This window comes from Chaetura pelagica, unplaced genomic scaffold (genome assembly GCF_000747805.2).
Source record: "Chaetura pelagica isolate M959 unplaced genomic scaffold, ChaPel_1.0 scaffold1248, whole genome shotgun sequence".
Classification (NCBI taxonomy): Eukaryota; Metazoa; Chordata; class Aves; order Apodiformes; family Apodidae; genus Chaetura; species Chaetura pelagica.
This window is the reverse complement of record NW_009954361.1, coordinates 53992-79969: the sequence shown is the minus strand read 5'-3', so window position 1 is coordinate 79969 and position 25978 is coordinate 53992. Positions and strand designations below refer to the sequence as shown.

The window sequence follows — 25978 nt, the reverse complement described above, 5'->3', positions numbered from 1 at the left end:
ATGATTAGCACTGGAGGAGCTGCTTACTTGGTCTGTATAGGACACAATATCCACATCAATTACAAAATACATTTGACAGGGTTTAAAATTATACAATCACAGAATCATCAAGGTTGGAAAAGACCTTCGAGATCAAGTCCAACCGTCCCTACAACCCCCAACCACTAAACCATCTCCAAACACCACATCTACATGGCTTTTTGAACACCTCCAGGGTTGGTGCCTCCCCCACCTCCTTGGGCAGCCTGTTCCAAGGCCTCCCCACTCTTCCTGTGAAGAATTTTTTCTTAATATCCAATCTGAACCTCCCCGAGCACAACTTGACCCCATCTCCTCTTGTCCTATTGCCGGTCAACATCCACCACGCTACAACTCCTTTCAGGTAGTTGCAGAGAGCAAACGTTTCACAGCCCTTCACCTTGTTGCAGAGACAGACTCAGCCCACCAGAGCCACTTACCTCTTCTGCTGTGGTTCCCTGTGGGCTGTAGTAGTAGCCACCATCACTCTCCACCATGACCTCCCCGTACTCGTCGTACATGCCGGCCGGGGACAGCAGCCGGCGGCGGCTCCCATACTGGGGCAGCTCATACCTGCCAAGAAACACCAGCATCTCCTCACCACCTGTGTCTCCACACAGCAACAAATGCACACACCCCCCTCCCCAAAGGACAATAATGTCTTTGCTCTCTTCTCTCTACATTTGAGAAGATTACAGTTGCTTTTTTTGCTTAGCAGTACCACATGTAAAACCTCTTGCTAAGCCTGTTGCAGCTGGAGGGCAACCCAAATTGCCAGGGCTCTGGGATCAGCCAAAAATCCCCTAGAAGTGCAAAGACCTTCTTTCCAGGTACTTTTTCCCAGGTTCTTTTTGGGGGATCTTTTTTTTTTTTTTTTAATTAGGGGATGGAAAAGCAAGTTCCTTGGGATCAGTTCTGGAGAATCCCTGCAAGTTTATAAGAACAGCAGTAACCCCTGAAGTGCCTGCAGCCAGAGGGGCATTACCAGAACAAGGCAGGGTGATGTTTTTCCAGACACTGGCTGGAATCTGAGCAGGGAGCATCAGTCCCTGAGCTCAGGCTGGTGAGCTGGAATTCTACAACACCTCTTTAGCCTTTAAGAGAGTTTTGTTATCAGCCCATGCCTTCATGGGCTGATAAAAATGCAAGTAACCTGGAGACGAAGCAAAGTCTCCAGATTAGGTGCTGTGATATTAAACATCATCAATCTGGAAAAGCAGCATTTTCAGAAACATATAGGAAAAAGAAAATATACCCATGCTCATAACTGTAGTAATCTTGCCCATAGTATTCCTGCCCTGGATCAATCCCAGACTCCATACTTAACTCCTGTCAAAAGAGAAACACTGACTGAATGCAAACATTATACACAGCAATGAGTGATTAAAGAAGCACAAAGAACAGTATCTCAAAATGCAAACAAGCAAAATAAAAAATGCTCATAATTTGAGGAACACTGACAATGGTCAAGAATCACAATGTGAAGCCAACATGCTTCCCTGGTGTGTTCCTTGGGAGTGACTCTTCTAAAAGCAGCTCAATACAGACACTGCTCTGGGGTGGGGACTGTCTCAGTAACCTGGACCCCCAGCAAATACCCTGTCACTTCTTGTCTTTCTCTCAAAGGAAAATGCTGCATTGAAAGGGCAGGGCTATTTTACTCACACCGTTTTCCAGGTCTGTTTCTTTCTGTTTTCTCAACCATCAACAATCATGAGCAGCCTTGCACTAAGTGAAGTACTGATCTGTGTCCCACAAAAGTGCCAGAGTGCTCTTAACTCCTCTCACACACTGGGGTTAGGCTACTCTGGGGGAACTACTGAAATCGATGCAGAGCAGCAGGGCTTGGGTTTTGGCAAAGGACTTCACATCATCTTTGTCTCACAGCTTCCTAGAGGTTCTTCTCCTGTCCAGTGAAGCTGTGTCAGAGCATCTCATTGTAGTGACTTCTAATGACTGCAGAAACAATCACCATTCTGTACCATCAGGAGCCACATCTCAGAAAATTTGCCCTACTGCTTATTCTGGAAATGTCATTGGCTCTAAAAGATTTGCAGCAGAAAGTACTTGGCTGATAATCCAGAGCTGCCTTGGCAGTGTGCAAGTGGTTCCATGACCTTGGCAGGCTGACTGCTCAGTTCATCTCTAGGTGCAATAATCAATTATCAGCCAATTGACAGCTGAAAAAAAATAGATTGTGGTTGGGCAGCAGGGAAATCTTTCTGTCTGGGGGTCTGGACATGAAGCTTTCAGGCTGTGTGATGAAGTCCATGGCAGCAAAAGAAAGATGCTCAAGGGGAAAATACCAAGATACAGCAAATTTCAGGCATTTAATTCTAACAACATAAATGGGGTAATTATTTTAGGACTTGACTTTTCATCTTAAGGAGTCGGGGGGAAGAAGTTAGCTATGACTAAGTTTTTTATTAGGAAATTATATATAAGCCATCAATGAAGTTATAGACTATTTAAGAAACCAAAAATAGTGCTACCTCTGGTCTGAGAAGAGAAGGTCTCAGCAACTGTTGTTGCTACAAAAGAAAATTAGAAAGGGGTTAATGAGGCAGCAACAATTAAAGGGCAGGTCATTTGTGTTTGAAATAAGGTTGACAAGGAGTCCTAAAAACACAGGTGCTGGAGAGCCTTTTGTAGAGCAGTCACCTGGCTACTCCCACACTCAGTGAGAAGCAGGACACTGCTAAGCACCTAATGTACTAAAATCACTTTACAGTCCACTATTTCTTTTGCCTAATATGAAATCAAATTCTCAGTTTCTGTGTTGATTCTCTAAATTATTTATTGAATTCAAGAACTTCTGTGAGAGCCCAGAGAGCTATTGTGTGGTCTGTGGTGGAGACAGTGGCAGACAAAACAGGTAGAAAGTGAATCTGTAGTGATCTGTAGTGAAGTCTGTGATTCGGTTATTAAAAACCTGAAATAACTTGATTTCTTACACAAGCTTCTACTGCAATACTTCACTTGCTGTTTTGAAAATTAGGCTCAGATTTACTCAGGAAAATCAGTGCCATTCTCTCCACACTCCTCCTAAAAGCTGGTGACACTGGTCAAGTTTCTTGGCCAAAACCAAACACTGAGAGATGGGGAAGTTCTATGCCTGAATTAAGAGAGACAAATCAGGTCTGCAAAGGGAAGAACAATCCCAGAAGAAAGCTTTCAATTTAGAAACACTACTGAATAGGGAGCAGTAGGCTCCAGAGGCACATCTTAAGATGAGTAAAACTGACCCAGCTCTCAGCAGCATCAGCCTTGATGACTGAAGGTATTTTGGAAATCTTTCCAATTATTAAATGGATCAGCTTTCTGAAGGAAACTCCTCGTGCTACTCATTGCTGGAGAAAAAAGATGCTGCAGGAAGAGGCTACACTGCAGGAAGGGCTGTGTAGCCCAGGCCCACAGCAGTGAACAGCAGCAGATGATTAAGCAATGTCATTAGAAAACACAAGCACAGAAGGAATTCCCTGGGAAACTGTTTTTGGAAGTTTGTCAAGCAACCTCCTAGCCTGGAGTTTAATTTGGTGGCATGGTAGTCACCATTCCCTAGGAATTCTATGCCTTCTGAGTTTTTTGAACCACTTTCTGTTTCTGGCCTTTAAAACATCCAGTAGCCATGGATTTCCCAAAACAAGCAGCATGGGAAGAGTATGTTGATGTAATTCATACCTTAAATGCAAAAGCCTTACCTCTTGCTGTGCGTATCCTCGCCTGTGAGTCAGAAAAAGAGAGAAAAAAGATAGAAATTAGTACACTTCTCTGAGACTACACAAGGATGCACATTGCCATTCTTTCTGGAGAGAGGTGAAAAGAGAATGGGATTAGAAATACTACTAGCAAGCAAAGAAATACATATCTACAAAGCACAATATGTTTTTCTTCAGACTTGCTCTGGGCATACGATTCATTGCATGAGTAAGGCTAGTCAATCTGTGGGATCTTTTTTTGCTTTAGGTTGCAAATGAATGAGAAGAAATCCCCAATCCCCACAAGCCAGAGAGCCAGTGCACCCAGTGGGACTCAGCAAAGGGAGAGAAGCAGAGTGTGTATTCAGTTTTCCTTGCCTTCTCCTGAGAGGTCCAGCCCAGTCACCTTCTCTGTTGGCTCAGAGACCTACAGAGACCATCTGCAAAGAGGCTGTTACTTCACACATCTGCTTAAGCCATGAAACTGTTTCTCTTCTACTTCTGGACTTTCCATGACCACTCAGGACTTGTTAGAAATTGGCTTGGAGGTTCTATTACTAATTTTATTTAACAATGTTCTTAATAATATTGCACATTTCCTACCATTTCCTCTGCAGGGAGGAGTTAAAATGATGTTTGCTATCTATGATTACTTTGCCACAGGCTTTGTGCTTCTGAACTAATGGGAAATTGTTTGTTGTTTCAATTAATTTTCTTGGAGCCATAAGTACATGACAAATGCATTTATATCTATCAAGTTTTCTCTTTTCACATTTTGTGCCAGAAAAATGGTCTAAACAAAACTAGGGAACAGCAATTTAGGTATTTGCATTATTATTAAGGATACGTCTGGACTTTTTTAATTTTTTGTTTTGGTTTGGTTTTTTTTTAAGGGCAAATGCTTGAATGATGTTGAACTTAACCTAGTACAAAAACAGCAGTCTAGTGAAACTTTTAATTATGCTTGAGTAAATAACATAGAGTAGAAAGTCCTTTTCTATTAACATTCAGCACATGGAATTGATTATCAGCATTAAATCAATGCTGTTGCTGATATAATATAAAACTAAAGAACAACTGAAATGAAGATTTATCATCCAAAGATGATCAGGGTCTTCTCAAAGCCCACTTGAGGAGCACTGTGTTTAGTTTCCATGGCACCTACAACAATCAGATAAAGAAGACTTTGTGTTGCATAGAAGGTGTATAAGCCTCTTACTCTTAATTGCTCTTGAGTAGTCACTAGATTGCAGATTTAAAAGATAACACAAGTAATTTGGAATTCATATTTCTTCAAATTAGCACCACTCTGTGTTTTGAGAGATGCTTATACTTCTCTGATAGTTTTGTGTGGCCATGATTAGCAAAAAAGAAAAGCCCCCAAAAGACAAAAGACCCATTCACTCAATACAGCACAAGGATCTATTCTGACAAATAACCAAAGGTCTAAACAACATCATTTGTCTCCACGAAGGAATTAAAGCTCTCCAGGGAGGGAGGAACTGCTTCTGGATACACATTATCAGCCAGACTTCACTGCAGGCAGTCAGAGAGAAATCTTCAGTGCAGAAGGGGAAGCAAGGCCATAGTGCCTGTGATGATGTGTTTGCTGCTGCTACTTGATGTGAGAGACAAAACAAGAATGAATTTATGTGGACACAACGTGCTGACCTTTCTCAGGCTGGCATTGCTAACACAGGCTCAAGGAACTGTGATTGGCCTAAAGCAACAGGTTTCCCCATTGCTGACAGCCCAGCAGGCTTTTTCACCTCAAAAGCAAATCATCAGGAACCCCAGACACTACAGATCCTACTCAGAGGAGGCCACTGCTCATCACTTTGACCTGACTCTGCAAATAAAGGCTTCCTGAAGCTCAAAGCTGGAACTGAGGAGAAAGAATCTGGAAAGCAGCTGAGTAATCGCATAATTGTTCTAGTTGGAAAAGACCTTTAAGATCCTCCAGTCCAACCATCACTACTACTGCTCAGTGTCAGCTCTGCAACAAGAACTGCTCACCCCTGATGGAGCTCTGCTCCTGCTCAGCTGTCAGGCTGAAGATGAAAGGGTAAGAGATACACCCAGGGTCACATCTGACCCTAACTAACCACATCAAACAGCCTGAATAGAGGTCAGTAAGCTGCTTATAGATGCTCAATTTCTTCGTAACGTGGATGTAATACTTCACAGCATTACATGATGCAGAAGAGCAGCAGCCTCCAGACATCTCAATGGGACAGACTTATAGTCAGTTAGGTTAAAAATTCAGGCTACTGGTGCTGTTGTAGCCTAATACAATGACTTTTTTTTTAACAAAGGCTCTTTGAACAAAACAGGAGGAGAACAAAGGTTGCATTCATTCCAGACAAAATGAAACTAGGTTTTGTCAACATTCCAACTCAAAAGTTTCCAGAATGAGGAAGTAGGTGTTCCTCATTAGCAAAGAGCTGATTACCATGAGCCCCCCAGACTCTTTGAGACTGATGAAACTAAATATTTAAAAAGAAGTTCCTGTGTGGTGTCAGTTCTTTCTGCTTAAGGAAAGACACAAATAACTGCAGCCAAATAAAGTCTTCGGACTTTATGCTGTAATTACTAAACATCTGCAGCTTTGCATGACACAACACACTGCAAAATGAGGTCTTATTTGTCTAATATGTCTTTACTGATGTAATTAACTTCACAAAATCACCTGTTATGGGTCTGCAAGCTCTAAAGTGGGATTTGGGTATTTGAATTCAAATCTCTGTCTTCAGGGTTGATCCACTCTGAACATGCTCAGTAATTTCTCATGCTCATCACTAGGCACTTTCCACCATCCTGGGGTCTCCAGGTGTGGACCATGGCAGACACACAGAAGCAAGTACAGTCATCTTCTGTAAGTAATCTTCTGATACTGGCTCTTTAACTCTTCAAAGTTTCTCTACCTAATAGCTGCTGACTGACAGTTTGCTGCTGGTGCTGCAGCAGTGCCATTCTGGGAAACCCCAGCATCATCAGCAGGTGTCCTACATGTGTGCATCTCCTAAATGGTACAGATTCCTTCACTGCAAACCTTCTCTGATTGATCCTCCTTCCCCTCACACATGTAGCTACTTCTAGGAGCTACAAGCGAGCCCACCAGGAGCTTTCAGTGAGGAAAAATTCTAATGCATCAGCAAAACATGTGTGATGGATTTGGAGTTTGACTCTGGGACAAAGAAAGAGAAACTACCTTCACCAGTCTCCAGCTGACGCATCCGTAATGTCCTAACTGCAGATATAAAAAACAAACAAAAAGGAGAAAAGAGAAAAAGCCAAGCACCATGGAAATGCTGACAAAACAGTCTGATCATTCATTACCTTTTTGCTCAGAATTACCTCATTTGATACGAAACTGTGGCTTTAGTTTTTCCTGATTGGGAAGTATCTGCCCTTCCCAAGAGATTTTTTTAAATGCTCCTACTAAGAAAGATACTTTGAGTTTTGGCAAGAGACTAAAGGGAAACTTGCCAGTTGAACCAAACTTACATTCCTTGAAATGCCATAATTGCATTTACTTACCATTGCTTGCAAAGGACAAGCTAATTTATTATCATTGACATATTTAGTATAAAAGTCTGCTTTAGATGACTATGAGCAAAAAAGCCAGTAAGTAAATCCACATTGCATGGATTTTTACAAGTACTTGAAAAATCTTCACTTGATGACACTGATCAGAGTGACTTTATTACAATTTAGGATAAATGAGATGTTTCAGCTGTAAAGATCATGGCAAACTAGCATGGAAATTCGACAGAGAGACACAAAAGGTGCACATGCCAAATAAAAAAAAAAACAAATAAACACTTGGTACATTGAAGAAATTGACAAAATAAAAACTTTTACCATGCAGTGACAATATAAAAAAAACACAATGGAAGGCAGAACATAGGTGAGAGGAGGGAAGACAGCCAGGTTCAGTGACAAAGCAAGTGAAAACCCTTCTGACTCAGAGATGCAGAGGTGAGGTGAGGTGAGGGGAAGCATGGCAGAGCTCTGCCTCATCTCCTGGGAACACGACAGGCTGGTGGCTGCTCAGTCTGCTCACTACTGGTTCTTGCTTCCTCTGACATCCAACACTGGCCACTAAGGTTCCTCCCAGGGGGGACATTTTATGGCCAAAGCAAGAGGTTCCAGTTACAGCTGCAGAAAAATCACTCTGCTTACTGATATCACCTACAGAGAAGGCTGCTTAACATAAAGCGGTATCAAGCCCTCTGCTGGCTAGGACAGATCCTTGGGTAAAAATGGACAGTTTTCCCCAAGGGTTTCTGGTAACCACACTAAGGACAAGCATCATGGAACAAGAAGATGTAGCTCTGAGAGAACAACTAGTTGAATTATTACACATTACAAATTGCTGAATGACCAGGAAAGACAACATCTCTCAATTTTGAGGTTAGGACTGAATGAGTAGTGCAGAGAAAGGGAGAAAGTCTGAATTTCTAGAGTCTGAGGCAGATATCATGTGCTGCATTAGAGCCACCTCGCTCAGAACGTTACAAGCAGAGAACATCCAGCTGTCACTATCACAGCGCTGTCGACTGAGACGGGAAGCGTTTCTCCAACTCCTCCACAACAACACAGCTCAGGCTGCCGTTCTGCTGGTTGTGCTCAGCCCCAGCTTCTGGGGTTGGCAGCTCTGGTGTTGCAGCTGGTTTGAGCTTAGCAACGTGCTTGGGCAGAATGTGGTTTTTGTCTATTTGGCTGTACATGTTGGCCACAGACTTTTCAATGGCGGCTAAATTGGGGATGTTTTTAAGAATGCCTTTCAGCTCCCTGGGGGGAGGAGGCTCTGGCACGGGGGCCGGGGGTGGTACAGCTGGCTGTTTGGCAGGGGATTTGGAATGTTTGGCAGGGGAGAGGTGCTGGGTGCTAAGGGAAGATGAAGAAGAAGAAAGAGAAACTGGGGGTGGAGGCTGAGGATGTGGTGGCAAGAGGGGAGGGGATGGAGGTGGTACTGGAAGTGGAGGTGGCAACTGTGGAGGTGGGGGTGGGGGGATTTTAGGTGGGTCTGGAATGCTTTCTACTTCTTTGGTCTCAGGAGCTAGAAAACTTTGGCAAACTGGTTTCTTTATCCTAGAAGACGGAGGCGTTGGTTTGCGAGTGGGTGGAGGAGAAAGTTCTTCAGGGTAGTCATGGTGAGTGATGATCACAGAGGGGACTGTGGAGGCCTCTGGTTCCACCACTTCAGCACAAGGTGTTGGAGAGGACAGAGGAGAAGAGCGAAGGCAAGGAGAAGGAACCGCACTCTTAGGAGACTGCTCCTGCATGTTCTCTCCTTCTGGGAAACAGATGCTGGACGATCGGATGGACCTCATGTCAGGAGATTTCACCGGCTTCGATTCCTGCAGAGCCTGCTGCTCAAACTGCCTGGCCTTCTCCTTCACCGTTAACTTGGGCCCACTGATTTTTTGCAGCAGTGGGCTGCTGATATCAACATCACCCTGTTGATTTTCAGCTCCTTCCTCTTCTGCTTCCAGTCTTTCCTGTTGCCACTGGATGGGGTCCATGATCACTGGCCTGCTCAGAGAAGCGGGTGTGTGTCTCCTGGTGACGTGAGCTGGCACTGTCCACGCACGGTGGCTGCCTCCCAGGGAGGCATCTCTCCAGAGGAGGCTTGAAGGAGAGAGAGTATCTAGAGGGTCGTTTCTTCTCCGCAGGAACCCAGAAGCAGCAGGACTTGGAGGGAGACCTTCCACGTATAACGGGTTCTGAGTAGTTAACGGGTTCTCATCAGACAAAAAAGTAATGTTACTTGAAGATTTAGGGAGGTTGTTTTTCAGGGATCCATTGATACTAGATTGCTTGTGGGCCTCAATAGCACGGGAAGCAAAGCTGCTTATAACTCTCTGACGGTCTCCTTCTTCTAAGACTGACTTTTTTCCCCTGCTTTGTTGGAAATGGTAGAGAAGAAAAAGACTTGAAAGAAAAGAAGACAATCACATGTGAGGAAACATGCATGGACATAGGTACTTATGAAAGAGAAAAAAAGAGAGTATGACATGAATCAGAGGCATTACATCTAGCAAACTACTACTATCCAACAGAAAGAGCATATTTACACTGGGCAAGACATTTACTTTGATATCTTCTCTAGGGGAGGGGAGAAGGACTTGAAGGGGAAGAAAATTCAAAGCAAGTTTTCAGCTTCAAAACCAAGTTAACCTCTTAAAAAAAATGGTTGGATTTAAAAAGCATTTGTCAATGCTGTTCCCTGCCCACCCTGTGACACAAAACATCAACACTGCATTGTCATGTGATGTGATTGGTCTGAGAGAGAGCACAGAATCATGGTGTGTGTCCTGCAGGAATGCTGAGTTGTGGCTTCATCCCTCAAATGGCAGTGGCATGGGGCCCTGCTGCACACCCCCACCAGGTGGAAGTTAAAGCTGTACATCCAAACTCTGCTGTTCTATAAAACACAGGGATGATGAGGCACTGCCTTGTAAGAACTGGCCATGGGTCACACACAGCAGCAGAATTGGGTCCAGCCCCATGGGGAGCCTGAGATGACAGCCCCACAGGTGTGAGGGGTGCACCCGAGCACAGCCCTGCAGGCTCTCTGAGAGACCAACAACAGGAGCTGAAGCCACTCAGCTGAGATGCAGAGAGTACTCAGAGCATCCTTCTGACACTGACACATGAAGAATTGCCAAGCTGGGCAGTGGCTCTTGCCTTTCCAACACACTTATTGGCATAGAAATATCAATACGTGCATGAATTTAATCTCTGCATCACTTTCATCCGAGTGGAAAAAACCCTGCAGTTGGATTACACTGGATTTCTACCCCAAAAGTGGGATGACTCACTATTTTCTGGAATTCATCCAGCACCTCTGAGTGCCCCATTAAGCCACTTTTCCTCAAATATTTTTTAAAACTACAAGCTTCTGAGTGGATTTAAGATAAGCAGTAATTTAAAATCAATATCCTCAAACTGCCAGCTAAAAAAGTGTGCCCTCAGAGCCCTATTTTAAATAATCATAGAATCCCAGACTGGTTTGGGTTGGAAGGGACCTTCAAGATCATCAAGTTCCAGCCTCCTGCCATGGGCAGGGACACCTCCCACCAGCCCAGGTTGCTCCAAGCCCCATCCAACCTGCCCTTCAACACTGCCAGGGATGGGGCAGCCACAGCTTCTCTGGGCAACCTGGGCCAGGCTCTCACCACCCTCACAGGGAAGAATTTCTTCCTGAAAAATGCTTACCCTAGCCTGAAAATAAACTAAATTCCTTCCAGCAAATTTAAGATACTGACCAACATCAGATAGAGCTAAAACCAAACCCCTTATCCCTTCAAAGAAAATATGACCCACATTAGCAACAAGACAGAATCAAGACGCACTTCCATCACTGCCATGTGCAGATTTTTGGGAACTAAACCCCAAACCAACCAACCAACCCCAGCTTTATCAAGGACACCTACTCTAAAAAGCTCTCAGAAATATTAAATTTTAAATTATTAAGGCAGGCTCTGGTGAGACTACGATGACATAAGGGGACATCATGGTAGAAATGGGGTATAAAGATTCTGTCCCACTTGTGTACAATCCACTTCCAGCTTTGCTACCTCTGCCTAGCACTGATACCGCCCACTTGGAATGTTACACTTAAAACTTGCCAGTTGTGCAGTTAGGGAACTGCAGCTGCACTACAGCAGGAGTAGCAATGACACATACCCACAAAAATAAAAAATACCTTATAAACATATTTTATAGACTGGGAGCTGTTCAGTGTTTTCACAAAACCTGCTCAGTTCAAAATCCTAAGTCTTGTCTCCAGCAAAATTTGAGAGGTATTATTTTGATTTTAGATAAAGGGTTGGGCTTTGCTAACAAAAGGAATAAGAGAAAATATGATTTTTTACATCATTATGTGAATGGTGGTAGATGAGGGCTTATACCTCTTGGTCAGATTGTTCTCTCTTTTTTGGTGTGTTTGGTTTTTTTCCACACCTCAGAAAATATTACCATATCACCTCTGGTGGTCAAATATTCCCTAGCAAAACTGGAAGCAAGCTTTACATAACTAGATACAGGAGAGGACTGAATTAAGATACATCTCCTCTAACTGACTGAATATGTAGAAGCCCCCCAGCACCTTTGGGAGGACTGCATTTAGTGATGAAACATACCTGCTTCTTAATTTAGTTTCTTGTTTTGACTAGGAGGTCCCCCTCCGAGAAACTCCAGCTTCCTCCTGGTGACAGGGACCTGAGCAGGCCGATGGGAAGAACCACTGCACAGCTGCAGGGATCACTGTCCCACTGTGAACACGACCAGCAAAGCCCCCAGGGGTTTCACCAGTGGGTAAATTCTCCCCAGGCACTGCAGTTCCCCCAAAGCCTCAGGCTTCTGGACAGAATGTCACAGTGGGAAAAGTAACTGACTTCCAACTAGTTCTAAAGCAGCATGTTTGGAGGTTGCTCAGGCACCCTCCAGCCATTTAGAGGTGAGAGAAATTAATGATTCTGAACTTGAAGGAAACCCTCTAGCAGAGGGCTCATGCAAGATGATACCACCTTTGTGCTACTGGAGGAGATTATTTCAAAAGCTTCTCAGTGCCTTCCTCTCTTCACATGGATGTGCAGCTTCTCAAGGATCAGGTTATCCTGCCATCTTTTTCTCTTGATGTACAGGTATTTTAATCAATAAGATACATCAGCTCACCAGTTTGAAGCACATTTCTGCAAATTAGAAGTATCTGCCTTGCAAGGATCTGCAATGGCAGACAAGAAAGCTTTTGCTTGTCTCCAGCTGTGAGGTTTTGAACTGAAAACAACCTCCTGTGCTCAGTGTTGGTTTTGCTGGTTGGTTTTTTTTAAGGCAGGAGGACTATTTGGCTTTAGAAATAATAGCATTCAAGTTCAGCAATCACACTTCATCTCCACTTCCAAGAAAAGGGTAAAGAAGCATAGAAGTATTGAAGCTTCACAGTAAATGTCTTTCCTGTACTTGATCAATGGACAAATGAGCTTCAGATTGCAAGGTTTAATGGGAATTACTGACAGGAAGATTAACTACTGTTTCTAGTATCTACAAATGATAAGACAATGAAATGAGCTTACTTACTGATGCCTACGTATCCAAAGACAGAGAAAAATGAAAATTATGAGACAAGGCAGGTTTAAAACTAAAGAGCTTAGTTCCATTTCAGTTGCTAGAAACACCAAATAAAGCAAACAAGACACAAGGCAGCACTGCAAATGGAAGATGACTGTCTTAGGACAACTAAACACATGAACTATTGTATTAAAATTTATGGAAAGTGTTAATAAATAGTATTTCCCAAATGATAATGACTTAAGGTATACCAGTGCCTTGAAATCAGATATTTTCTAGGTTAAAAAAAAAGATAATCTGTAATTATTTTTATTCAAGTATGTTACTGTGTTTAAAAACCTAAGGATATTCATTCACCTTGTAAGGTTTTTTACTAGTTTATGTTTAACCAGTTCCTTAGCATGATGGATATGAGTAAATCTTAGCTGTTTGCAAAGACATCTGAGAGAAAGAAGATATTCCAAATATGGCATCTTTTTCAGTACAATGAAAACTGATTTTAGTCAAAATTAGCATAAATTGAGCCTCAGAGTCAATATGGCCAATCTGTACGTCTGCACCTTTATGCTGTGGTACTAAAACTGCAACCTAAAAAAAATATTTGCAGGCTAAAACCCAGCAGGACGAGCCTTGTCCTGGGCTTGGCAGAAGGTGTTCATCACTACAGGAGGTAGATGAACCCACATTCAGTTCCCACAGGTCATCAGCTTTATATCACTGCCAGTCAAATTAGCAGAAGCAAATGGTTAATTTCAGTAGAGATGCAGCTAAACACAAAAGCAAGGGGACTTCCCTCCAGCAGGGCACCTCACTGAATGCCCAAGTGTGCAGATGTGATTTCCTGTGCTTCAGAGCAGAAGGGCTCACCTTCAGAAACAGGACCAAGTGCTACTTTCAAACAGGATTTTCCTCCCTTCCTGCCCCAGCAGTGACACTTCCCAAAGGTAAAGGCAGGGGAGGAAATTCAGAAGTTAGAAGCTGTTCTCACTTCAAGCACAGCTCCTGTTTACCCAGGGAATCACAGAATGTCAAGGGTTGGAAGGAACTTCTGAAGATCACCGAGTCCAACCCCCCTGCTACAGCAGGACCAAAAATAGGGCAGGTGACTCAGAAAGGCATCCAGACAGGTCTTGAGGGCAGCAGGAACACATATCCTGCCCTGCCTCCTGAACTGGTCAGAAACTCAGCCACAGCAGCTGCAAAATGTCAACTTTCTGAGCAAAACAAAGAGTGACTGCAAACAGAGCAGAAGTTGGGCAACCCTCAGCACCACCAGCAGCTCAGTTCTCACCTGTCTCCAAACACATTCATGCTCTTTCTTGCTTTAAAAATACAAACACCACAGCTGAGTTCAGTGTGGTGAGCTTATCAACACAACTCCCCAGGATGATACAAATATTAATTGGCTGTTCCATGCTGTAATATCCTCACACTGTGAGTTCAATTGCTCTAGGAGTCCATAAATTTCTAATTTACAGAAGCATGAAAAGGTAGGGATCTTTGTACTAGTATTATTTTACAAGCATATGTGTAAGTGAAAGATACATTCACTGGACTGCCAGTGGTTGAGAGTTCCTTTCTCTTCAATTTCAATATTCAAGCCATTTCAAAATTTAGAACAGAAAAGAACATTTCTTACTACAGAAAATGGGGGCTTTGGGGCAGCAATTTCATAGGTTGTGTTTAGCCAACAGCTTTGAAATCTGTGGCTTTCTGGCCTGGATTTGGAAAGGCCCTACAGGAGCCCAGCCCTGGCTCACCCAGGAAGCAATGGTCAGCTAGAGGCTGTTGAAAAAAAACCTGTTCCACCCTGTTTTTTTTGCCTAGTACCTGTTAAAAGATTCCCTTACACCCTACAAGAAATCCCAATTAGCAGGTTGAATCGGTTTTTCCTCTGTAAAGAGAGTCTTTCTACTTCTTTGGTGGATGTTTGAGAACTCCAAGTGCTGGGGCAAGACCCTTTCCTGAAGAAAAGCCTTTTTGAGACAGCCTGCATGAAGCACTATCCCTGGGAAGTGAGTGATGGCTTTGGTCACTAGGGATGTGAGTGATGGAGCACGAGGAATACTCACATGGTGCTGTCGCCCAGCTCTTCGTAGAGGTTGTTGGCAGCAGTGCTGGCTGGTTTCCCTGCTGGTAAAGCCATCTGGATCCTGGCAGTCTTTGCACACTCAGCCTGTCGCCTTCGGGGAGCCAGGCAGGGAGGGAGAAACACTGGTTAGAAACACTCTCTACCCCAACCTAAACCAAGATGTAAACTTTGCTATGTTTTTTCCCCTGCAGTTTTTAAAAACATCCCTGCGTTTTGCCTTATTCAAACTAATAAACCTGATCATCTTTTCCTGCCTTTTTCAGCCCTCCTCTTACTTGTGCTGTCTTGGTGCAAGCCCAGGGGACAGAAACGTCCACATCAGCAGCTTGGCACTGCCATGGCAGCTACTTCCCAGGAAATCATGTCATCAGTAATCTGACTCTGCTCTCAGCAGGAGTTCTCTGTCCTGGCTGCCCAAGGCAAGTAGTGGAGAGAACAAGTGCTTTGGTCAAGTCTTTTAAATGCCAAGAAATTATAATTTTAAAAACACACCAAAAAATGTCCCTGGCAAAGCTTAAGTTATCACTTACAACATCAAACTTGGCTGAGAAATTTCTGTGCCAAGAGATTCCCTGAAACAATCATTTTCACTGTGAAACAAATTTCTACTTTCTCTCTAGGAAGCAAAGCCCACAGTCCTTCCTGCTCCTCAGGGAGGTGCCAGGACTGACCCATCTCTCCTCTGGTTTGGAGGGTGGTCAATACTTGATCCCTTCCCAGGGAAGTCTCTCTCTCTCCACTCTACCCTGACACCCACTTGCCTGCTTGTGGGATGCCACACAGATGGGAATATTGACTTTTCCCTCTGCAGGGAGCAGGTGACAACATGAACCACAGTATGTTTGAGGAGCACAAGCATGCAACAGTGACCTACTCTGAGCAGGGGTCACTCTTCACCTCAGCACACGTGGTATTACTCTTACTGAATGCAAAGTATCCCTGTCTTAAAAATAAAGGCTAGGAGGCTGGCAGGAGTCCTAGGCAAGCTGTTTAAAACAAAGCTGAAATAAGTACTTACTCTTTGAATCTGGTTTGTTACGCAAAATTAAAAAAAAAAAAAAAAAAAAAAAAAGATAAAGAGATAAAAAGACAGGTAAATTAATTCTGTTTGCAATGGTTGTCCTAAGCAGTGAACTTAATAGGAGTAATAAACTAGATGCTGCTTAATTATTCCACACATAGAATTACAGGATTAGTGACATCTTTAAAGGATTGTGATACCCAAAGCTGAATAGTGTTTAGTTGCTGTTTGTGAGACTGGAAACAACTCTGCAGTCAGCACAGAATGAGTGACAGGGGGAAAACTGCCTGGGCTTTCAAGGAACATCTCCCTGCCACACACTGAAGAGAAGACAAGAAAACATGAAGATTCCTCATGGCATTTCTAGTAAGCTACTAGGGATGCATTTTTATAACTGCTTTCTCATTTTAACATGTTTTAAGAATGTTACAGAAAACATCTTTAATAATGGAGTATGATTTTTGGTTGCTGTTTAGAAGATACTGGTCCTTTGCAATTAGTAAATAATACATGAGTTACCTTATGGGTTGGTACTGGGTAGTGCATTCCAAAGACACAATCTTAACAGAAAAGAAGAATGACAGTTTCTGGCTTGTTTACAAGTCACAAGTTTGGCCCTGAGCTGCACACTTTGATGATTTTATAAATTAAAATTAGGCTTCAGTAACTATTACTTTTACAAAATTTATTAAGCTGATGGCTGATCTGGAAAGCACTGAAAAATGGACCTACTGCACGGAAACAGTTTTAACAATGAGGAAATCTTACCATTTCCATCTCATGTGCTGAGAGTATGACAGTTACATTTATCCTGCTATAATCTCCACTCTCAGTGACAGACTGGAGCACCTGCTTTGCCACAACCTTATCAGGGAAAACACTGAAACTCCTCTTGAAATGGAGAAAAAAGGCTGTAATGCAAACCCAAGGCTTTTCATGTTGATATGAACACTAAAATTCCTCTTCTTTTCTTTGGCGACACATTTTTTGGTGAAAGTACAATTTAGTCACATTGATCTGCTATAAATCCAGGTAATATTTCCAGACAACAAAAAAATGACATTTTGATGAAAGGAAGTTAAGCAGATTCCTGAAAGCTCTTAAGAGAGATTTGTAGTTGTTGGCTAATCTAAGAGATGGCAAAGAAAAATAGTGCTATTAGATTTCTTAAAGAAACAGGCACTTCAAATACCAACAACAAGTAATTGCAGGTGGGGCTGGTTCAGTGGTGCTTCACTGGAAGCACATTTTATACAGGATTTGGGGAGAAGTCAAGCAGCTTTGAGATCACTGTCAACCTAATGGCAATGAAGTTTTCCAAGCCCTTTCAAACTCCTTTAAAATTATTTTTTCCTTTGCCCCAAAATGTTTGGAGATACTGGGATGCAAATATAATGTCAAGACTGTGTATTAACTGTGGTTATATCCTTGGCTGTTTTCCTGGTGCCACTAAGGAGAGGTCTCTCAGGCAGGCTGCTGGCTTTGCATGCCAGATACACTTGTTAAATCACAGAATGTCCCTGGCTGGAAGACACCTCCAAGATCATCACCACTTAAACATCCAGCAGGGCTCTGGGAACATCTTCTTATGTGGTCTTGGGGAGCAGAGGTTTTCCATGGTAATGAAATATTACATTCCAGCTCACCAGTTTTTAAAGTGAAGATAGAAAGACAAGGAGATACAGACCAATATATATAGAGAGGCTGATTATAGCCATTTACTGGGGAAGATGCACAGAATTTTTTATTTTGTAGTGGTTGGTAATCCTGAGTGCTCAAAGCATGCACATGGAATTAGGAATCTATCATGAGAACAAATAAAAGAATAAATATACAGCCTTTGAGTCCAAATAGATTGATTTTAAACATGAGTGGACCTGAAAAGGCTTAGTTGGGAGGAACTTGTTAGTGATGTTGATCCTTTAATTAGTCTGTTAGCCCAATTTACTTAAACCTCTTGAGTCTGTAAGAGGTGAGTGGAAATATCTAGAAGGTTCTCTGTGGTGTGTGCTGCTTTAGATACTGTGAAAATGAGACAAAATCAAGTCCTCATGCAACATTTGCAATTAAGAAGCATACAGCTAGGGGGGGGAAATAACTGGAAGCACTTCAGGATTTAAGCAGAAAAAGTTGAGTCCTCTTACTCTTCCTGAGCTGCACAATCTGATTTTGGTTTGATTTATTGGACTAGCATATTTTTACTCTTTTTTTTTTGGTGTGGAATTCTGCTCCGATCCTACACTTGTGTTTCAGACACCTGGCTTTTGAGCTTGTGATTTGACACGTGCCCCACAACTCCAGAGAACACAGCAAGATGTACTTGCCATGCATCTTCCTTTTTCATGCACAGCCCACACCAAGCACCGACCAGCTCTGGTGCTGAGGGGGCAATTAGAACCGTTCCCCTGGACACTCATTTCCTTGCAACGAGGGATAATTTCCCAAGCAGCTCTGCAAAGAAATGTAGGAGCCCTACTACAACATGAGGAGGAGGAGGATACTTACTGCCTGTAGCTGACCATGACAATGAGGATGGCAGGCATGCAGCAGAGGATGATGATGACAGCCAGGGCCAGCAGGGCGCCTTCCGTGAAGCCGACGGCCTGTGCCTGCTTCTTGACGTTGGCAACCACGTCCGGGGTGCGGATCTCCAGGATGCGTCCCCCCTGCCCCAGGTAGGGCTGAAACTCCTTGTTGATATCCAGCAGTTTGCCATCCAGGAACCTTCAGTGGCACAAAGGAAAACTGTTACAGCCGAGCTGACGAGCGGTGTCGGAGTTACTGCGCAGCGGGGTTAATAACCGCTCTCTGATAAAGCACAGACCTCTTCTTTATCTGCTGAAGAATATTAGTAATTCTCTGTAATCCCTTTGTCAGTGATAACTCCAGTGTACTTAGTGCCAGGACACACTCTGAGTGCTGTAAATGAGAGGTCAGCTGAAGCTTATTCTGATTTCTAGGGCCAAAACATTCTCCTCTTCCTTTTCTTGAGAAGATGAGGCCATTCCTTCTGGAGTTTCACACCTCTTCTAAAGGAAAAGCACTAAATGCTTCAAACAAACTGGAATTTAAACTTCAGGATGTCTCCAAACACTGCCAGACAACAAAACAATCTTGACTAGCATCAGGAATGGCAGGACCAACACAGCCATCAGAATAACACTGCCTTCCAGTTGGCCTGCAAGGCACACCATTACCACAGAGGTAGCTCCAAGGCACAAGCAGGGTAATTAGCTCAGCAATTAACCTGTCAGTGCTTGCAACCTATAATAATGTCCATCTTCCCAGTGGGCATCACCTGTGAGGGCAGCTTGGAACAACACAGTTCCCAAGCACATGGTAACTGGAATGGTGCCTGAAAAGCAAATGGAGGGGAAGAGGCTCAGTATCTGGCCTGACAATTGGCAGTCAGGAGCCAGATAGAAATCCTAATCAAATCCTCTCATTTCCATATGACTGAGAATTTTCTCTTGGGTGACTTTTTGACAGCAAGCAGTGTGTTTGTGACAGAAATTTACTTAAGAAGTTAGAAAAACATATTTTTGCTCAGGCTGGATTTGAAAAAAAAAAATATACTGGTCTTCACTTTCCAAAGGGAAATAAAAACTATTGGATCATCTTTCAAGTGAGGATTGACTGTCTCCCAAGCTGACAAGCCAAAGGCTACAGTTACAGGGACAGAAGTAGGAGAAACCCATTAGGATGAAGGAGGATCCTGCTGGCTCTTGTCTACAGCAGAACCCCAGACCTGGAACCCCCTGGTTCTTCTAGAGAAAGATGAAAAAAACCCACAACGATTAAAAATAAAAACAAACAACAAAACAAAACACCCACAAAAAAAACCCAACCCCAACAGCTCAAAGTTTCTGAAAGGAATTCTGTAGAAACTCTGGGTGTCTAAAGAAAGTCTGAAATAGCTCTTATTTCCTTAGCTTGATCATGAGGCAGAACTTACACTCCTAAAAGACCCCTTCCTAAAGGGTGTTGGTTTCTTGCAACTGATTCCCTCTCAAAGGAACGTGCTGACACACCCTCACAGCACTGTTTGTCCCCGGGTTTTGTGGCACTCAGGAGGACACACTCTGTGTGTGTCACATACTCCCTGGCTCATCACACATGCAGCTCAGCTGGACAATGATGTGGTGCTGCTTCCCTGAGACTGACCTCCCAGTGCAGCCTGCTCCCTCCCAGCCCCACAAGCACACCAAGCATCCCAAGGCATTTTGAGGAATCACTTCCCTAATCCCATGATTTCTCCTGCAAAACGTTTTCTGGGTGTTTGAGCAAATAAATCTTATTTTCACCAAGACCTGCAGAGACAGTTCCTGGTGTGAGGGGAGCTGGGACTTTGGAGCTGTGCACTAGATGGCACTGGTGGCTGCTCCATGTCCCCTGGCTGGGTGGGAGGACAGCAGGGCAGGACAGCACATCATCTTGGGGAGGTTTCCACCAGCTCTTTGCATTTTTCTTGACAAACCCCATTTTAACACATTTATAGCTCAACCGTGTGCGTTTACTCCGCGATGAAACATGACACACGGTACAAAATATTCAGGCAGGGTAAGCATTTTCTTTTTCATGCTGGACCTTTTCCACTTAGTACATGCAGGAGATATTTTCTGGATTCGACTGGTTTATGCTCCCATAAATCCTTCACATAAAAGGTAGAACAGGAGGCTGATCATTTCAGTCTGTAAAAATTATCTACGTGGCCTGAACATTTTGCAGGAGTTGATGGTAGAGGGAAGAAATAACAAAGCACAGTGACTATTCAGAGCCATTTTTTGGTGTCACCAGGCAGATTCCTGATGAATAGAAATGTCAGGTAGTAGTCACAACAGCCTGAAGGAAAAGTATGGATCTCTTGTTGTGTATTAGTCTTACCAAGTACAGGACAGGGACAAATCAGGCTATCTTGGGGACATGAGTTCCCCCAGCTGGCACTGAGGAGCACAGTGTGGCTCTTATGTCCATGACTTCTGAATCTTGGCTTTGGAAAACATGGGATTGGGCTACTCGGGTGGGACTTCTGGATGTGAGGTAGCCTGGTAGTGAGTACAGCACAATCTGTTAATCCAGCACATCCAGAGCACTCTGCACCTCCTTTATCTCTTCATTTCAGACTATGGGACACGACATGACATTGGAGCAACACTGGCCAGGGGGGGCTCTGGGAGCCTCAAGCATCTCCTTTGGCTCAGTGTGGTTTGCTCCTTGTGGGAATGCTGCTCTGTAGCTGGTCCCAAGTGTGACTTAGTGCAGCTGCTGGTGGGAATTAGCTGTCCAGCCTGTCCTTCCCTCCCAGCTCCCATCTAAAGCTGAGCACCTCTGGGACCCCAGTGCTGCCAGCACCAACCAGGATATGTCACCACTGGTACTTGTGTCCCAGCAGCCAAGGAGAACAGGCCACTCTCCTCCCCAACCCACCCCATTTCCCTAAAAGAGCTGCACAGATTATTGCTTCTAAACAGTGACAGGTTTAACACAAACTGCTAAGACTCAAGGCCTCCACTGTGTTTGAAAAGCAGGAACACAGCAGGGTTGTTCCCAAAAAGCCCATTTCAGAAAAGCCACAGGTATCTTGCAGTACATGGTACTTGTGCAACTTGTGTTAAAATCAACTGGCAGAATCCATGTGCTGAACCTGGGCTGTTGGTACAGTTCTCTCTGCTGTATCTATCCATCAGGAAACTTTTGAACACCTAGCGTGGCTAAATTAATATTCCTTATTGCTAATTAAGTTCTTAAAACAGGGGGCTCCATCTCTAACTTTCTAACCTTTCTCCCATCACATCCAGTTTATTAAATGATCCTTTCTCCTCTCCATCTCTTTTCTGCTAGGATCCAGGGCAGATTGCTGGCTGCCAGAAGGCTGGTTGTGACTCTTGGCAATCTCTTCCCATTGAGGGGACAACCATTGCTACTGTGTCCTGTGGAGCCATCCTTTGAAAGATCAGAACTCCAGGAAGGAATTCCAGAAGGAATTTATTTTCAGATTTGGTTAAGAACCTGAGCTGAACCAAATCTCTTGAAGTTCACCCACGTGCTAGTGAAAACTCATTAACTTCAGATGTCAAGCCACAAAACTCTCATTTCACTCCTTTCCTTCCTTTAGTAAGCTGACACTTACCTCTACCCTAAAGCCAGGAAAGAATTCCCCAGGATTTTGCCAATTTAAATATTTAAAAGCTTTTGAAGAGATAAAAGAGAGGGAGGGAGAAAAAGGAGAAGAAAAGCAGCAAAGCTGAGGCAAAAGCAGGCATGGAGAGCATTTTAATGAGGTTGCCTCTAAGCTGATACCCCATACATTTTCAGGTTCTCTCTGAAAGTGGGTTGGGGTACAACAGGAGCCCTGCCAGCAGATTTCCTGGCACTCTTCCTTAGATGGAAAGGAAAATTATTATCTAGCAGGGATTCCCAGGGAGGCTGTGGCTGTCCCCTCCCTGGAAGTGTTCAAGGGCAGGTTGGATGAGGATTGTGCAGCCTGGGCTGCTGGGAGGTGTCCCTGCTCATAGCAGTGGGGTTGGAACCTGATGAGCTTTAAGGTCCCTTCCAACCTTCACCATCCTAAGATTCCTGCCAGATTTCCTCATTTTCTACTTCCAATCTTGAATAATATTGGAACCAAAATCACAGAGATCCCATTCTGGGAATGATCAGCAGCTCTGGCAGTGGACACATGAACATCAACTCCCAGTGCATCACTGAGATCTCAAAAATGGACTCTGTGGCCATGGAGATACCTACATCAGCAAATGGCCACCACAAGGAAGGAGGCTGTACTGCCACTGCTCTGAAAGCCTCCCCTGCTAAACTACATCTAATTTTGATATTCCCAGTTCACAAAGTGATGCTGGAAGACTAGAGAGGGTTCAGAAAAAACTCTTTAAGTGATTAAAACATAGACCTAAATGCAGAGGTCAAGGAACCTCTCAAGAAAAAAACCTAAGAGGATGCTGTGAAGCACTAGCACTAGCTGGAAGTAAACCTTGCTTCTGGTTTTCTTTGCTTGTTTCATCTTTCAGGCATAATAACTAAAAAAACCCTGCTTTCTTAGATGTGGTGCTTAGGGACATGATTTAAGCACTTGAATGGGTAGTTTAGGTTATAGTTCGTGGATTTAGGTTATGGTTGGACTTGATCATCTTCAAGGTCCTTTCCAACCAGGATGATTCTGTGATGTGTTCATAACCCTAGACCTTGGTGGGAATCAGAAATTAAAGCAGCCATCAATCCAGCACCCAAATTGTAATTAAACTCTAGACAAATGAACAAGAAAAAAGCCTCAATTTTGTCATTAAAAAAAATTACCCTGTAATAACAACACAAAGGTTGTAGTTGATTGGATTTTGTTGAGCAGTTGCTTTGCTGAAAAACACACTCAGAACAGAATGTTGAGTTTCTATGGTCTTTGTTACACTAGGTCAGACTGAACGCAGTCATCTTTTCCAACCTATAAACCCTGGGAATTCACAGAGCTGAGGTGTGCTCTAATTCATCTGGACTCAACTAGGAGCTTGGGAGAACAGGCCCTTCTTCAAACAGAGTCCACCCTGATGCCTCACTGCCATTTGCTTTCCAGGCTGCTGACTGACATGCTGCTTCATACCCTTATTGAACAGGCTGGTCTAGTTTTCACTGAGATAAAAAGCAAACACAAAGGTGAAACATAAGCAAAAAAAACCCCTCAAAAGATCGTGGCTGCTTTAGGAGAAGAGCCTGATTTGCATTTTCACTGTTCTGCATCCCATGCAACACAAAAACAGAGTTTCTAACCAAATGGTACATCAGCAGCTGAATGGGTTCAGAGACTAATTTTGTCTTAGAACCTCCTTACTGCTAGTGAAGACTCAGAAAAACCATGTGAAGGGAAGACCTTGATTTCATTTCCACGCCCATGTCACCTCTGGCTTCTCTCTTCTCAGGCAGGCAGAGAGTGGAGTTCCTGCTGGCACCCAGAGCAGATCCCACCAGTGCCAGACCCCAAGCAGAGCCGCTCCCCAACCAACCCTCCACTGCCATGGCCAGAGCTGGCCCACTCCCCAGCAGCTTGCTGGGTCCATCACCAGGTAACGAAAACCCACCTCACGTGGTTGTCATGACACTAGAATTTCACTGCTTGTTTGGAAGTTGATTAAAAAGGCAAAACAACCTCCAGTGGTGAATGTCAGTGGCCTGCTACTGCTGCTGCCCACCTCCTGGGGCAGCTGCTGGGATGGCCCCATGCAGATCCCCCTGCTCAGCCCAGTGAGCACTGCATGTTAGGTGATTCCTGCCCCTGTGTTTCAGGCTAGGTGCCCACCCCCTCTCTGCCTTCCCCTCCTCCTCCTTTGGTTTCCACATAGAGGGAAAGTTTTGGGAAAGAGAAGGAGAAGTGCTGGAAATGGAAACTTGCAGAAAGCCTGAAGGTCAACGACTGGAGCACCAAAGGCCTTGTTGGAGATGACAGAGAAGTTTTGGTACACAGCAAGTAAATTCCTTCAGAGGGATTTCAACCAGAAGCTCCTCCACGGGGTGGACCGAGCGTGTTGCAGCTCTGACAGTGTTTAGATCCCAACACACAGAAACACAGGAAGAGCAACAAATGACCCACTTACTTGAACAGCTCGTTCCTCATGATCGCTCGGTTTGTTTGGGGGTCGATGGCGTAGACCATGAGGTCAGACTTGGTATAGTCCTCTTCAGAGTACCCATCCCCAAACCTCCGTGCGCCGATGGATTCCACCACCACCGTGGCCCCAGGAATCTGGTCTTGGACGTAGCGTTCCAGAATCCTGCAGGTGAGATGGAGCCAGAAAGCTGCAGTGATTTACTGGTGCTGGTCAAGACTGACAACAGCCCAAATGAAATACCTATAGACAAAACCCGTGGGCTGAGAAGGATGGTCACCTTCAGAGCACGTTGGAAAAACCTCTGCTGCAACAGAAACACCAAGATGCTGAACCCTTGGGAAAAGCTTTGCAGTGTTAGGAGAGGTCACCAGAAATAGTGTCCTCCAGTCTAGCTCCTTGTATTTATGACATCAGTTCAGTTTTAAGTGGCTCGTGGGAAACACCATCTATATTTCACACCAAAAGCCCTGTCACCCTTTTATTAAGCTGTATGACTTCAGCACTCAATTCCAGCCTCACACAGGGTGCATACAATACATTTTCACCCACAGAAACAACCATTTCAACCCTTTTTGGTGGGATATTTCACCTGGCCCTCCAGTACAGAACAACAGATCAGGTGCCAGAAGACCTGCTGCTCCAAAAGGCGTGAGCAAGTTTTGCAGCCACAGGAAATTAGGAATACAGGTATAAATATAATAAAAATAAAAGATGACACATTTACCACAGGAAAAAAAAAAAAAAAAAAGCTGAAAGGCAGGTTCACAGGATTCAGCAGCAGCTCTGGCTGAGATAATTGGGGCCCAACAACAATCAACCCACACAAACCTGTTCTCTTGGCAAAGAGGAGGTTTCATTACAAGCTGCCAGAGCTCAGACTGGCACACTCTGTGGATGGGTGTGTGTCTGTCAACACGAGAGAGAACTGTAGTTCTGGGGAATAAAAATTCATTGAGGAATTAAGAGGATATTTAATGGGCATTTTATTAATTCATGTCATGTGATCAGTTGTCCTCACTACTAAACACTCCTTCTTTTTGGTTTCTTTTTACATCTGCCTGAAGACCCCTTCGCATGCACTTTTGGAAGCCTTTGTTTTAAATCCTAAATCCCATATTTTTCTAGTTTTCCATGCAGAACTGTTTATGGGAGAAGTCCTTACAGGATGTTATTCCTGAAACATTCCAAAAGGCCAAAGGAGAATGGCTGTTTGCAGAATGCCCCTCCAAACAAACAATAAGCCCTTGTGCCTGTGGTTGCAAGGGCCTGTGTGTGCCTGCAGGAGCACCCAGCTGATGGGGAAAGGGCCTCACTGAGCACCTGAGAAGTTCTGCACAGACTCCGAGCACACCTGTACCTCAGGCACAGAGAGTTTATGGATAGTTACAAGCATAACTCACTACTCTAACAAACTGCTCGAAGATAAAAAAAACCCAACACATGATGTTCCTTTTTC

At 43.9% G+C, this 25978-nt stretch overlaps 1 protein-coding gene and 1 pseudogene across 1 annotated transcript in view; both read right to left on the bottom strand.

Annotated features, from left to right (window-relative positions):
- The window catches only part of LOC104394598, a gene marked incomplete at its 5' end in the record, with an annotated part of 82560 nt that overhangs the window by 6176 nt on the left and 50406 nt on the right, over nt 1-25978 (bottom strand). Inside the window, 7 exons of the mRNA XM_010004211.1 lie at nt 459-591; nt 1274-1347; nt 2511-2549; nt 3720-3741; nt 14870-14980; nt 18416-18634; nt 24508-24684. Of these exons, the coding sequence (XP_010002513.1) occupies nt 459-591; nt 1274-1347; nt 2511-2549; nt 3720-3741; nt 14870-14980; nt 18416-18634; nt 24508-24684 (775 nt within the window). The remainder of the gene's footprint in view (nt 1-458; nt 592-1273; nt 1348-2510; nt 2550-3719; nt 3742-14869; nt 14981-18415; nt 18635-24507; nt 24685-25978) is intronic.
- On the bottom strand, nt 8264-9658 carry LOC104394597 (annotated as a pseudogene).